The following is a 15,787-nucleotide window of genomic DNA, read 5'->3' on the forward strand; positions in this document are numbered from 1 at the left end:
TTCGAGTTGCACTTAACTACCTTTATGTTGTTCGTTGACATTAAAAAATTAACCCATCTTATATAATAGTGCATAATATAACTTGCATTCAATCTATAAAACCATGGCCCTACACATTCTTCCTTATGCTGCACGTGTGTCATTCTTAAGTCTTGTCTTTGGTGGGTAAGACGTAGATTTACATTTATTGGTTGATGCAAAATACTCTTCTCACAAAAGAAGCAAATGGAAATTATATTGAAATATTTGTTTGTGTACCTGAATACCACGCTGCTTCCAGTCTACATCACTGCTAACGACACACAATGTCTCCAGGAAGGATCTGTCTAAATTTCTCCACTGTATAAGCCCCTTCTCTTTCCAGTAATCCAAAACCGAGTATTCATGATTCTCTTCCTGAATCCACAATCTTTGTTTCGCACGAGTTATAGCAACATATAAATATTTTAATTCGCTGCAGATAAGAATATGCTTGCTATTGTCAAACTCGGGATGTCGCTTTTGATTGAAGAACTCATAAATTACCCTCCACTTGCTGCCTAGTGGAGAGCTGGTAAAAAATTTATATAAAAGCACGTCCTACAAAACACGATAATCAAGAATATAAACTCCAAAAACAGAAAAATGAATCAGTGAAACTATCAGAGTTTGCGTACTATAAACATAGTTTTGAATCTGTAAAATGGCCCGCCCAAAATATGCAGAGTGGAGAGAGCACCTGAAACTCAAGACCTTTGCATTCAGTTATAGTCAACACAAGACTTTGCTGTCCAACTTGGCCCAGCACTTGTTCCTTCCAATAATCATCTCGCACTAAAATGACTTGTTCAGCACCAAATTCATATTTGCCGCGTCCGAAGTTTCTTCCACCTTCTGCCGTCGCAGTTCCAGGGTTTCCTCCAAAAAGTTCAGTTATAATATTCCCAACCAGCAATATTGGAGCTTCTCCAGATATTAAACTTGTTTCTGGAGGCAATTTATCCACAGCAAAAGGAAAGAAATGATACAACAAGTCCATTACACTTTGTGCTACTTTTGTTATACCAGTGTGACTACGAAAATTTTGGCATAGATGAAACAAATCTGCCATGCTGTTTTTAGAAGACAAGTCATTCTTGCCATCTGCCGCCAGAAATTCTCTGTAATACAGATTTCTAATTTCTTGGAAACGAAAACTGACCCCTCTTGCGATTGTTTGGGCTGTGTCGCCAGCAAAAACGTAGCCCTCATGAACATTACTACATACATATTTTAACAATGTAATTTGAGAGATTGTCAAGTCCTGAACTTCGTCAACATAAATAAAGTCGAGTTTCTGACCCAAATATGGATTACATCTCAGCTGACGATGTAAGTGGTTCACAACATCTGCAATGTCAAAGTGACCATTCCTTTTCTTTTTCTTCTCATAAAGCAAGAAAAGATCATATATTGCTTCTCTTTGAGAAGCATTTAAAGTAGAAATCCGACTGTCCGCCATCAGAATGTAGTCTTTTTGACTCATAATGAAGTTGGAAGAATTTAGAGATATCAAACTCCCTTTTATGTGTGATATAATTTCAGTGAATACCACTGAAGAGTCGAGCCCTCTTTTTATATCTGCATTAAAATGTGGCCAGTACATCGACTCAAAGCGATCATTGTCTACTTCCCTTGTTCTCATAATTTTCATAGATGCACAGGAATTTCTATTTGTCGACCTCATTGGACCATCAAAGAAATGATCTTCCACAGTCCCATCCAACATCATTAGGAACTTTCGGAATGTAATGACCAAAGGAAAATTCTTGTTAGGGATATCTATAAAACTGTCCGGAATATTTTGAAACTCACTTAGGCCATCGCTCCTCTCGTGCGTTGCCATGAAGGTATCCTGATCCTTTCCTAGTACAGACCTACAAAACCAACATATACATAGTCAGCCTATAACAGCTTGCAATAGCTATGATATGTTCAATCTAAGATCTATTTATCCAGCATCCATGTAACAAAAGCATTTCTATCCACCTTTCTAATCAATTTTCCACGATCCGTACACGCCAATTCAGAGCTACAAGAGAAACTTATGAAATTACAACCCCATGCTTTACACCAATCTAAAATATAGAAAAAAATACAGCCTTCACCTCTCGGTAATCACCAACAGAAACGGCCATTTAGCGGCAGAACATAATGTAAATGTAAGCTACGGTATCATCTTTTAAAGTCGCATGAGATCTATAAAATAAAAGAAAAAAAAAAAAAAATGTAAACAATAGGTGGACAGTTCTGCAATATCATGTAAGTGTAAATTGGAAGACCCCAAACAAACTAAATAATCAACTGATTTGGCACGTTTAAGTGTTCTAATAAAAAATCTTTAACAAAATACTGGACACACACGGGATCTGGAAAAATGCAGTTCTTATTTCAATTAATACTTGGAAAACTATACATGTCAAATACAAGTGAAATAATGGAACCCATGCCTCCGAATGTATGACTGCACAATGCACAAGAAATCAAGACACTGAAGCACAATTGTGGACTCTGGATAGATCCACCAAGAAAATCACACCTTTGGGGTTTTCGTCCTAAGGCACGAACTGGCCACCCTAAGTTCTCAAGAAAAACACAATAAGATTGATAGACTCTAAATACTCTCAATGCCTAGCTCCTATCCCCTTTTATACGCTTGAAGGACAGGACTCTTTAAAAACCTTATTTTATTATTTTCCCTCGACAACGGAAGAAAAATACCATGGGTGGATTTCGTCCATTTTGACCATATCCAAAAAAGGAATTATTACAAATCCTCCCACCCAAAGATTGTTTGCCCTCGAACAATCCATTGCTATCCACAACATAAGCATTTGTTCATTGATACCAGGATCCTCTACAAGCGAGTGTGCTATCCCATGCCTCCATGCTAAAAGATCCTGAATGGATCCTTCGATAACTGGATACCAAACAATACTCTAACCAATCTTGCCCTCAATAGATCCACTTGGAACTCAAGACCACCTAAGTCATGGAACCTATGGGTCATGATACTAGCTCAGTCCTCCATTATTCCTGTGCCTAAGGGCCCATGTTGTGATATGCCCTTGGGTAAGAGTGTCCTCCTTAGAAGCATCCCATCAATAGAGTACCAACTCATAATCTCTCAAAATCCATGCCATGGGAAGAATGAATACTTGCACATGGAATAAACCTACTATGTTGATGTTGCTCGATGTTCAACTCATGTTGCTCTTCTGGGTCACCCGACATGATCCATTTGGAGAACTTTGCCCTAGTCTTCCCAAAGTATAAAGGTGGGTTAGAAGTGTTGCAAGCCTTATCTATGTACTCATGTAGAGGGCTGCTCTGGAACTCCCAACTGTACTCATCTTCTTGTCTTACGAGGGACTTGAGTCGTTCCTCATCACTAGACAACTTGGCCATTGATTCGTGACATATTCCTTTGAGCTCCTCAGTTTTCCTATTCTCTTGTAAGATAGTGTCTCAGACTATCCAGACTCTTTGCTTCAACATCATAATATTTATCTTGAAATGCATGATCTTTTCCCGAAAGTCCTCTGCTAGCAATTCTAGTGCCCTGGTGAATGTCTTTGGATCTGTCTGCACTGAATGCTCAACTATCACAACTTCAACTTGAACCTTTGACCGACTCTCTAGAAATGGTACATCCTACATACTATATTTTTCATGCTTCCCCTCATGATCATGTTCATCGTGTCGATCTACTACTATTGGCTCCTGACTTAAGTCTCCTTGGAAGTCTTCCTCCTGGCCTTCTCCACTTGTGGGGACAATTTGTTGCTCATCCTCTCTCGTTGTCAAACATAGAAACATTGGTGGACTATTGTTTACACTTGATTTCTCATACTTTTCATGGATGTGCTCCTGGAAAACTATGGACTCAATTGTACAAAAGTCTACCATGTCATTAGGAAGAATTCTCTCCTTTCTTTCCTAATGTACTTTGTTAAGTTGGTTGATTATCATTGGCTTGTCCTGTAAGTCTCTTTGAGAGACGTTGCGCTGTTGCTTACCATCTATATTCGATTGCTCCTGAAAATTGATGACCCAACTATAGATGGATCCCCATTATCTGAAGGAGTCTCCAATCGTTCTACCCTTGTTGCCTCCTTCCTATCACCTAGGCATGAATGGTTAGGTGCCCATGGTCCCTTGCAAATAAAGCACAATACTTTCCTTCTTAGTTCATTCTTGCTACAGGTTTTTATTTAGATTGGGTTGTGTTATATTCTTTCCACGACAAGCCCACGCCCGAGGGGTTGGAAGCCCCCTTTGTACGTTGCACTGGGTGCTACTGTGGGGTATGCAAGGGGCGATAGCCCCCCTACATTAGGTCTAGGGCAGCGCAAGAGAAAAAAAAAATTTGGACCCTATATTAGGTGGGCAGACCTACCTATGGTTTTGTGCATGGATTTCACACATGATTTTGGGCACGATGGTTATTGGTCTATGGTATTTTGTAGATCCGGTCAAGCGAACTACAATTATGTTCTAATCTAAAGTTAATGGATTGGGGTTTATGGATGCTTCGACATGTATATATATGTTTTGTAAGATTGAAAGGAACATAATGAAAAATCAATCTGATAGCCCCAATTTTGGGATCCAAGGGAAAATCTCTGTGTATATATGTTTTATGTTTTATTCTCTCGCCATTGTTTTTTTTTGTTTTTAGAATTCGTATGCAAGTAATTTCTGTACAGGGCTAAAACCTACATTTGGTATCAAAGTTGTTTGGGCTTCAAAGGGACGCCTTTGCTGTTGAGGGGTTTTTTGCTCGAGCCTGTGGTAGACTCTATTCAATGGGAGATCTGCAAGATCGATTCTTATGGTGAAAGAAGATGGTGAACAGTAGAAAGATAGAGATCGAGAAATTTAATGGTCAGACTTTTGAGTTGTGGAAACTCAAGATGGAGGATTTGCTAGTGCATAAAGATCAATGTATCGCGGTAGATCTGGATACTAAACCAACAACAATTTCAGCTAAAGATTGGGTGAAATTCAATCAAAAGACAAAAACACAATACGTTTATATGTCTCAAATTTAGTATTGCTGAATGTATCAGGAGAAGCTTCGACAAAAGCTTTGTGGAACAAATTAGAGACTTCATACCAATCTAAGTCTCTGGTGAATAAACTATTCCTACAAAAAAAGGTGCATAACCCGAAGATGAAAGATGGAGACTCGGTGACAGAACATCTGAGCGCATTTAACACTGTGATAAGTTAGTGGTTATTTGTTGATATTAAAATTTCAGATGAAGATAAGTGCATCAATTTGTTGTTTTCTCTACCAAATTCGTGAAATAGTCTGGTTGTTGCAATAGGCAGCAATGCAACTGCCTTGAAAATTGATGAAATAGTCTCATCCTTGGTATCGGAGGAGATGAGACAGAAAAATATGAAGGGTCAAAATGGTGATCCCTTATCTATAGGAGGACGGTCCCATAACAAAAACAAAAATATGTCCTCGAGTGGGAGATCTAAATCTCGAGGAAAACCAGTAAATTGTGCTAGAACTGCAGAAAAGAAAGGCACTACAAAAGGGACTATAAATCTAAAGCTCCTGAGAAAGGAAAGGAATCTGATGATGATCCTTCTGCAGATGTGTACTTGGATTCTTCTTCAAATACACATGTAGATAATAAGACATGGTTGATTGAGTCAGGTGCAATCCTTTTATTTCACTCCCCACAGAGAGTGGCTCTACGAGTATGAGAAATATAATGGTGGTGATGTCTTATTAGGGGATGACAAGAAGGTTATAATCATTGGTCACGGAAAATTCAAGTCGAAGTTGCAAGGTAGAAGGATTAGAACACTTCTAGGTATTTTGCATAATCATGCATTGGCCAGAAATCTGATTTCTAAGCAAGTTGGATGATGCAGATGTAAAAATAGTGTTTGAAAAACATACCTGCAAAATGGTTTGAGGAGCACTAGTATTGATGTCAAGAGTTCGGCTTGGAACTCTATACAAGCTTCAAAGTAGCACTGTCATTGATGGGTGCAACAATTCTTTGGTTCCTGAAACTAGAGTAGCAAATCTAGTGGTCTCTGGAGAAAATACCATGCCATGGTATCAAAATCTTTGACATATTGGAAAGAAGGGTCTTTTAATAATTCGTGGTAAAGGTATGATAGAAAGTATGTCTAATAGCTCTTTGGATTTTGATTTCTGTGAAAATTGTATATATGGGAAGCAGAATTTGGTGAGTTTTCCCTCTGGTGGTAAGAGATTGAAATAGATATTAGAGTTTGTGCACAGTTGTGTTTGGACCTGTGTCGATTCCATCACTAGGTAAGTTTGTTTACTGTGTATCATTTATAGATGACTTCTCAAAGAATACATAGATATATTTCCTCAAGAAGAAATATGAAGTCTTTGAGAGGTTTAAAGAATTTAAGGCTCTGGTGGAAAACTAGACAGAGAAGAAGATAAAGGTGCTAAGGACGGATAACAGTGAAGAGTTTTGCAAAAAGAAATTTGAAAAGTTTTGTAAGAAGTGTGGTATAGCACGACATAATACTACTCCATACACACCTGAGAAAAATGGAGTTGTAGAAAAAATGAAAAAGACATTGATGGAAAGGGCAAGAAGCATGCTCAGTGGTGTCAGGTTAGGACAGAAAATTCTACGCATAGGCGGTGGAGACTGCATGTTACTTGGTCAACAGATCATCTTCATCAACGTTGGAAGATAAGACTTCACAAGAAGTATGGAATGGTAAAAAACATTATCTTTCACATCTGAGGGTATTTGGATGTGATGCATATGTACATGTTCTAAAATAATAAAAAAAACAAAATTGGATAGTAAATCTAAATAGTGCATCGTTATTGGATATAAGGATGGTTTAAATAGGTATAAGCTTTGGAGAACCTAGAAACAAGGAAGGTTGTGTACATCGGAAATGTGGTGTTTAAAGAGAAGAAAAGATGTTAATAAACTTGAAGTCCTATCAAATGAACCTGAGAAGATAGAGTTTGAACTAAAGGAGGAAGAATCAAACTCTATAGTAGAAGAGGAATCAAAAGATGAAAAACCACAAATTATCGCTGTGAGAATATCAACTCAAGAAAGAAGGTAGTGAGAAAGGTATAGTCCATATGCTTTCTATTCAAATTTTACACTATCTATTACTGATGATGATCACAGAACTGTGAGGAAAGCAGTAGATTCAGAGGATGAAAAACTCTAGAAAGAGATCGTGGTTGATGAAACGGCATCTTTGCACAAAAATGAAATAACTTGGGATTTGGTGAGTTATCGGCTGAAAGAAAACCCATTGGGAACAAATGTGTGTTCATGAATGCAGAAGAAAAGATGGACAAATACAAAGCTCGGTTGGTAGAAAGAGGTTATTCCTGTTGCCAAGGTATCTTATATTAAATTACTTTTATCTCTTGTTGATGCTTTTGATTTTGAGGTAGAACAGATGGATGTCAAGGCATCATTTCTTCACGGGGATCTTGAAGAAGAGATATACATGAAGTAACCTAAAGGCTTTGCAGTGAAGGGTAAGAAAGAATTGGTATACAAGTTAAAAGAGTCTCTGTATGAGTTAAAATAGTCACCAAAGATGTGGTATCAGAAATTTGATACATTTATACAGGGACTGGGCTTCACCAAAAACAAAGCAAATCACTGTGTGTATTTTAAATTAGTTGGTGCCCGTGTTATTCATCTAGTCTTGTATGTGGATCATGATATGTTACTGGTTGGAAATGACCAAGAAATTATCCAGGATTTGAAGACCCACTTGTCCTCCAAATTTGACATGAAAGATATTGGTGATGCAAACTATATTTTGGGCATCAAAATTAAATGAGATCAGGCAAAGAGGTAGCTCTGGTTAAACCAAAGGAAGTATGTTGAAACAATACTGCAGAGGTTTAATATGAAGAATAGTAAACCAGTGAAAGTTCCTATTCTTGTAGGTGTAAAGTTATATGTTGAACAGTGTCCCAAGACACAAGAAGAGGAAGAGGATATGTCATGTGCTCCATATGCAAGTGTAGTTAGTAGTCAAATGTATGCAATGGTCTGTACTAGACTCGAAATTGCACATGCAGTGGGAGTATTGAGCAGGTTTATGTCAAAACCAGGGAAGGAGCATTGGACAGCAGTGAAATAGATTTTTAGTTATTTATGTGGCAGTAGTGATTATGGTTTGTGCTACCAAGAAAGACTAAGACTAGACAAAGTTTTGGACACCCATGGCTTTGTTGATGCAGACTAGGTTGTAGATCTAGATCAGAGAATATCTACAAGTGGGTGTGGGTTTAACTTATTTGGAGGTGCAGTTAGTCGGATGAGTAAGGGATAATATGTAGTGGCACTTTCAACTACAGAGGCAAAATACATGGCAACCACTCATGCAAGCAAGGAAGCAGTTTGGTTGCAGAGATTGTGTTCAAGTATGACGTTAGTACAACAAGCTATAAGGATATATTGTGACAGCTAAAGTGCAATTTTCTTAGCAAATAACACTGCTTATCATTCAAAGATGAGGACAAAAAGATGTTGCTTGTATAGGGGGCAGTTTGAAGAACACTGCAAATGCATTAACAAATTTTGTGAGCACTGAGAAGTTCTCTTGGTGTAGAGAAACAATGGGCATTGCAGGGCTGGTTCAATGACTAAGGTCTCCTGTGGCCCCCATGAGGAAAGAAAACAAGTAGGAGAATTTTGGGTTGTGTTATATTCTTTCTACAACTAGCGCACGCGCATGGGGGTTACAAGGGGTGGTAGTCACCCTTGTACATTGCGTCAGGCATTGCCAGTGGGTATGCAGGGGGGGCGGTGGCCCCTACACGTGTTCCGGGCCAACGCCTTGGAAAATTTCTTTTTGGACCCTATATTAGGTGTACGGACCTACATGTGGTTTTGTGCATGGGTTGTGCACATGGTTTTGGGCACGATGGTTTTTGGTCCATGGTATTTTATAGATCTAGTCAAGGGAACTACATTTATGTTCTAATCCAGGGTTAATGTATTGGGGTTTATGGATGTTTCAACACGTATATATATGTATTGTATCATTGAAAGGAACATAATGAAAAATCAATCTGGTAGTCCCAATTTTGGGATCCATGGGAAAATATCTGTGCATTTATGTTTTATGTTTTATGCCTTTTCCATTGTTTATTTTCTGTTTTTAGAATTTTTATGCAGGTAATTTCTGTATGGGGTTAAAACCTACAATTTCCTTTGTTCTTGCTTCCTCTATCAATCCTCTTCAGCTTCTTCTTGGTTAGTACTCTTCTAAGCAATTTTATGTTTTGCATGACCAACTTTTCAACTAGATCACAGGCGGATAGTGATACAATTAGTTCATTTCTCCAAATGGTTAACAATTTGGATCTTAGTATCTTGCAAATGTCAACATCTCCTTCTAAGAACAAGGAAAAAATGTTTTGCATGCTTGTTTTGACGTGGTCTGGATGAGCTGATGTAATGTTGGTGTAAAATTTCTGCAACACCTAAAAGATAAGTCGTCACATTCCAAATTCAGCATTATTATGCCAAAGTTGAACTCTGCCACTAGTTCTAATATTTTAAGTTTGTTTTGAAAAATAGGAAGCATGATGTTGTTCAACCCTTGAAAGTTTTCTACTATCAGTTGCGATGTTTCCATCATGATAACATTATTGTAAGACAATAAAGGCAATGTTAAAGCTATGATCCCGCTGAGACAAGAGAAAACTGTGAGCCTAACCTCTTCACAATAATGCTCCGAGAGTTTGGGTTGTATTAATGCAAAGCATATAGATGGCTTGAGAGCACAATTGGGTTTCTTCCATTATGTCTAGACCACCCTAGACAAACATGCGTCTAATTCGTCCTTATGAAGGTATATGTCCGACTTTGTTCATTGCGATTCAAATCCAAGTGCAAAGAACTTAGCTCCTCTTCCTTGTCCTTCCTTCACTTCCCATGGGTGCTTCTGCTACAGAATGACATGGAACTTTTTTTAGAATGTTTTGATACTTTGACCATCATTTTGGTCTATACACGTATTGTTGTGTAAAGGACCATATATTCTCACTATTCATCAAGAACTTTCTGGATGTTTTCCAGTCTTCTGAAAGCAATACATCTTTTCACATACCAGAGGAGGAAAATATGCAAGAATACATAAAGTCTAAATAGGCAGATTATATCAAAAAAATTTCAATCATGTCTTCCTAAATATTTCACTTCGACAACTTTGGCCCAAAGATCGCTAGAGCTAGAATGATTTTTCCACCCCTTTTTCCAAACCCTTGTATCTCTCATCTCTTTTTATTTTATTTATTTAAATTAATAATAATATTATTAACCAAAAACCCTTATGTCTCCAAATAAATATTAAACCTGAACTAGGAATAAATGAATTTTTATATCGTTATCAGAAATGTATTTCAGATTAATCAAATCTTGGGTTTTGAGTCGACATTTCAAAAAACAAAATCAATCAATAGGTATAAATAGCATAAATGTCTCAGGTCCCAAAAGTAGCCATTGGAAATTTAGTTAATAAATTAAATAATATCAGTTATAAGATGAATGTTAATGAATAGTTTAGTCGAAATAAAATTCAAATTAGTTGTGAAATTATATTAATAAAATAAACAATAATACTACTTTTAAACAAGGAGGAAAAACAATTACAAAATTAATAAATAAATTATGAAAAAACAAAAACAAGACTGGAAAATAATAATAATAAATAAATAAAACTAATTAGTATATTATTAAGGGACACATCTTAATAAATTAAATTAATTAAATTAAAAGAAGGAACCAAAAAAACCTACAAAATAAAAGAGGAAAATGATGGAAAAGATCAATAAAAAAAGAAACCAAAAGAATGAAAAAACATGAAAACCAAAACAAAAAAGAGTAATAAAACTACAAGAAAAAACCCAAGTTTTCAACCATCATTTCTATTTAAATTTTTGGCATGCTTTTCAATTTCAATGGCCTCCCCATATCTTCCTATGGTGAAAGTGATCAACCCTAGCGATGATATCGAATCCTCAAAACCTTTTACAAATAACCCATTTTTTCTTTTATTATTATTATTATTTATTTATTTATTAAACCTATTATAAGTGCCACAATGAAGCCCTGGTATCTCCGATGTTACTATTATAACCAAAAGGCTCCCTCCATACGATCCCCCCTTGAGCGTGAGTCAAACTTATTATTTACCACTGATGTTGTTTGACTTAATTTTATTTTTTTATATATATTCTTTCCATCCAATGGGCGACTCAATTAAAACTTAACCGTTTAACTCCCTGAAATTTAAGCCACGAAAAATATCTTGCTATCGATGCTATGGTGGCTTCTTATAGTCTATGGCAAACAGAGTCGGATGACGGTTGCAAATTTTTTATATATTTTCTTTCCATCCAATGGGCGACTCAAACTACCTGAAAATTTAAGTCCACGAAGAATATCTTGCTATTGATGCTATGGTGGCTTCTTATAGTCTATGGCAAACAGAGTCGGACGACGGTTGCAAACTGGCTATTGAGGACGGTGTTGGGAGTGGCTTCAATTTTTTCGATCACCCCATGGCGACATTAATGATTAAACTATGCGTATGCGTGGCTTCTGCAACTGTACTGTGGCCTACTTTAAATCTGGGGAATATCCCCCTGCTTCCGGTCTATTGCAAATTCCTAATGGACCCCACGCCCAACGTACCTGCAATTCGTGGATCAGCCGTCACGAGTACTGGTTGACGCGGTACTGATGAGTGAGGTCTCACGGGTTGACTGGTTTTGTCATTACAATCGGCTTTACATCCAACGCCTCGATCTGTGGCCCTAACTTCAATTGCTTCACTACAGTGGCCCTTCAACAGAGAAAAAGTTGCACTGATCGAATGTGAACCAAAATATGTTGATGGATCTGACACTAAAATCTTCGCCCTGGAAATATCTCGATCTAGTATAAATTTTGCGGGTCGACACTTGACTGTGAGAGAATGGAGGCTTTGCCCTACGATTCCTATGAGCAGATTTCGGTCTTCTGCAATACGTTGGACCCCTCAGCCTTCAGATACACTGCAGGTTAGGCCTTCAAAGTTCAAACAGAAGACGGACAGAAGACGGGCATGCCAAAAATAAGCACTGGAATATTCTTGAGCAAGACAGGATTGAAAATTAGATATTGGAATGGATTCTATCGAGCCCTTAGTTGGTTGTTGCTGTAATAGCAAATTCTTGGCTCGGTTGTTGTTCAAGAGCGCTTCCCCACACACCTGGGTGTTATGGTTGTTGCAAAGCATACCGGAAGAGACCGGCTATAGTTCAGTTAAGAGGTTCATGGGTTGTAAGATCTGGAATTCCCATGTTTGTCGTCCCTCCTACCGCACAAAGTTCAGCGACCCTGTGGCGTATTTAGATCGGTTGTTCACCACGCATGAGCAGTGACTTTGACCCAACGCTGCTGCAATCAAATAAGCAGTTCCTCAAATTGTCAAATTTAGTCAGGCTTACTAAATTGTAAAATCCTTACCTGAAATGGAATTGACAATAAATAGATACAATGCAACAGAATCCGTTATCCAGGGCCAGAACGAGGCTGTAGAGAGGGAAAAGCAATGATATCCTGTGAAACTGTGAATAAGAAGTGTGGGGGAGATTGACGGATCGTCGATCAGTTACATATAGTCACGAATAAAAAATTAAGACGTCACGAATAAAAAATTAAGACGAGGAAAGTTTGACTAATAAATGACGGAAGAAGTATTTCCACCTACCAATTAGTCATGTGGTAGGTGTTATATATAGTTTAGTTTGAGTTTCAGTTCAATTAAATTATGGTGGTTCTTTATGTAATTTATTTAGTTGTTTGAGAATGATTAGGAGAGCACTTCACTTCACTTTTTCAATGGTATCATAGTGCAACCTACATAAGACTCTTGAAACAGATAAGTATAGCGTAAAGTTGCATAGGACTGCGTGAACGCAACATTTGAAAAATAGAAATACAGAGATCAAAAGCTCGAGGAAAAGAACGAAGAAGGCCACACCTCCCCACCAAGCGGTTGAAGTGCAAGAAGAATCACTATCTGTGCGTTCATGAAGAGAAAGTTGGATTTTGTTCATGAAGAGGCAGCTAGCGTAGTAACGAAGCCCAGAAGCAGAAGGAGCATTATGGCTGTAAAAGTAACTTGAAACACGAAGTTTAGAGTCTTGTTCATAAACTTGGGGGAGCACAAAGCAGTAAGCTACTTCGGAGCACGAAGCCCAACAAAAAAGTCAAGACCCTTCTCAAGATCTATTCATAAGGAAAACACAAAAATCATTTTTTTTAACTAAGTCCCCTTTCTAAGGACCTCTTTTTTTTTTTTTTTTTAAGTGATTCAATTTCTTTGAGGGTGTTGGAAAAAAAAATGGGCTCCTCAAATTCTTTTTTGAAAAGAGAAGTAATCTTGATTGGTGAAGTTTATTATTAATTTTTTTTAAATTCATTTCAGTGGCGTATTTGAGTAGTAAAGCTAAATCTATTTGGGATTCTTGAATCACCATTGCTGTATGCTGCCACCCCGAGCCACAACCACAGCCATTGCTATCAAAGCTAGAGTTAATAGCCAAATTTATTTGAAGTCGTGCAACAAAGAAGCCAGACTATATTAAGTGAATTGTTGAAGGGTTTATAAAGGTGGAATCCAAAAGATTTTCATTGCAGGCAGCTGCTATGTCTTAAGTCAATATGTTTGTTTGAGTCATTGTGAGTCAGACCTCAACAAATGGGAAAAACCAAAAGGATGAGAAAATCAAAGTAACAAGAAGAGTTGTTTGAGTTCTATTTGAAAGAGTTGGAAGACAAAAGAAAAAAGAATGCCTTTGCATTAAAATGCATAAATGAATGTGTAGATGACAACATTGAGTTCTATTTGAAAGAGTTGGAAGACAAAAGAAAAAAGAATGCCTTTGCATTAAAATGCATAAATGAATGTGTAGATGACAACATTCTTCCCTCATTGCAAATGCAAAGACAGCAAAGGAAGTTTAGGATACCCTTCAAAGGAATTTTAGTGTAAGGTGAAGTAATCAAGTTGTAGATGAAAAGGAAAGTGGATCTATAGCAACAGATCTACAGAAAGATGAAGAGTTCGGTGAATCCCACTTGATAGTGAGAAACAATGATGATGGCGTGTTACCAACAACATAGAAAGACCACACAAATGCTCATGAATCCCACTATGCTCAACCATAAGAGGATGAAAATTTAGTGAATCCAGCAATAGAGCTTGTTGATGATAGTGAAGCTGCTATTGGAGCAGCCAATGGTATGTTGAATCCAACAATTAAAATTCTTAGTGTTAAATTTGATGAAGAACAATTGACTAGTGATGAATGTTTGCAAATGATGCAGTTCAGAAAAATCTTATTGACAAACTGTTAATTAGCCAGAGAAGTCCACTTGTGTTTGAAAACCAAGTGGAAGACAACATTTTTGCAACAACAAATTTCAGTAGAGAAGGGGAAGTGATAGAGATCGAAAAGGAAACACGAGGAAAAAGTTGTCATTCCAAAGAACAACAAAGTTTAGTAGAGAAGGGGAAGTGATAGAGATCGAAAAGGAAACACGGGGAAAAAGTTCTCATTCCAAAGCAAAAAAAGCAGAATTGATAATTGGTTATGTAGATGTTTTTAAACTTAACATTGATTCTGAATGTGCAAATGTTAGCAACAACCCAAAAGAAGAAACGAAATTTAAACAATTAAAATTCCTTGAAGCATGGCTTACAACACCATGTTTTGATCAAGTTGCATCATTAAATGTTGAAAATGACATGGACACTGAAAAAGTTAATGAATTTCTCATGTACTGGAGTCCTCAAGAGATAAAAATTTATTCTCATCTTATGTTGCAACAAACTGATGATCAGAAGACTAATGATGAAGAGCACACTATAGAATATGACATCTGGCAACAGTCTAGATACAAGCAAATTTTTGAAACAATGGAAGAGTTGCACCAACAAATGAAGAAATTGACAATTGAAGCCTACAAAAAAAAAAACAAAGGTGAAGCAATTTGGAGGATACAAGATCTAGAAAAAAAGAAAAAGAAATCCAACCTAAGAGTTGATGTCATTTTTTTTAATTGCAAGGCTAGCTGATACTCATTTTTTTTTTTTTCAGAGAAAAAAAACATCATAGCTTTATATTAAGAGTATATAAAGATCTTGAATACATAAATCAGAATTGACTGATTTGGCTTGGATGCACAGACCTCTGCATAATGATGCAAAACCAATTCCCATACCAGCAGATAATGTCTATCATCATTTACAAAACCATGACAGATGAGCACATGAGAAAGAACCGAGACAATATATATACATCTCCCGAATCATGGAGATGTGACAAAACTTTACAGAGCTGTTCCAAAAAGGAATATTCCATTCAAAAAACAAATAAGAAGAGAGCAGCAACGTCCTGCCTATATGAAAAGGAACCAAAAACACAAGAAAGAGTGACAATCTGAAGGCAGAGACCGCTTGCAGCATCACAACCCACGGCATCAAATGGGATCATATGTTGTTGCAGAAAGATATTAATGATAGGAATCATGGCAAGCCAGAATACGTTGAAGAATAGCCTGGAGAGGCTCCTTAGAGTCTTGGAATATGTGCGCATTCCTCCAGTTCCACAGGTACCAACAAGTGATAATGAACAGCGATCTCCAAGAGGTGGATTGTCTACTCCACCAGAGAAAACCTTCCTGAACAGAAGAAAAAAAGATGT

The 15,787-nt window shown here is 37.2% G+C and overlaps 1 protein-coding gene across 1 annotated transcript; it reads right to left on the bottom strand.

Annotated features, from left to right (window-relative positions):
• Positions 1 to 210: 210 nt before the first annotated feature.
• Positions 211 to 13,596, bottom strand: LOC149214179 (uncharacterized). The gene is made up of 3 exons (XM_089389316.1): positions 13,556 to 13,596; positions 719 to 1,895; positions 211 to 579 (listed from the first exon to the last, which is right to left on the bottom strand). Exons 1-3 carry the CDS (start codon positions 13,594 to 13,596, stop codon positions 211 to 213), a joined length of 1,587 nt encoding a protein of 528 aa, XP_089245442.1.
• Between the last annotated feature and the right edge of the window lie 2,191 nt (positions 13,597 to 15,787).

The sequence above is a fragment of the Pinus tabuliformis genome, chromosome 1_1 (genome assembly GCF_031772625.1).
Source record: "Pinus tabuliformis cultivar Carrire ecotype Pingquan chromosome 1_1, CPIR1, whole genome shotgun sequence".
Lineage (NCBI taxonomy): Eukaryota > Viridiplantae > Streptophyta > Pinopsida > Pinales > Pinaceae > Pinus > Pinus tabuliformis.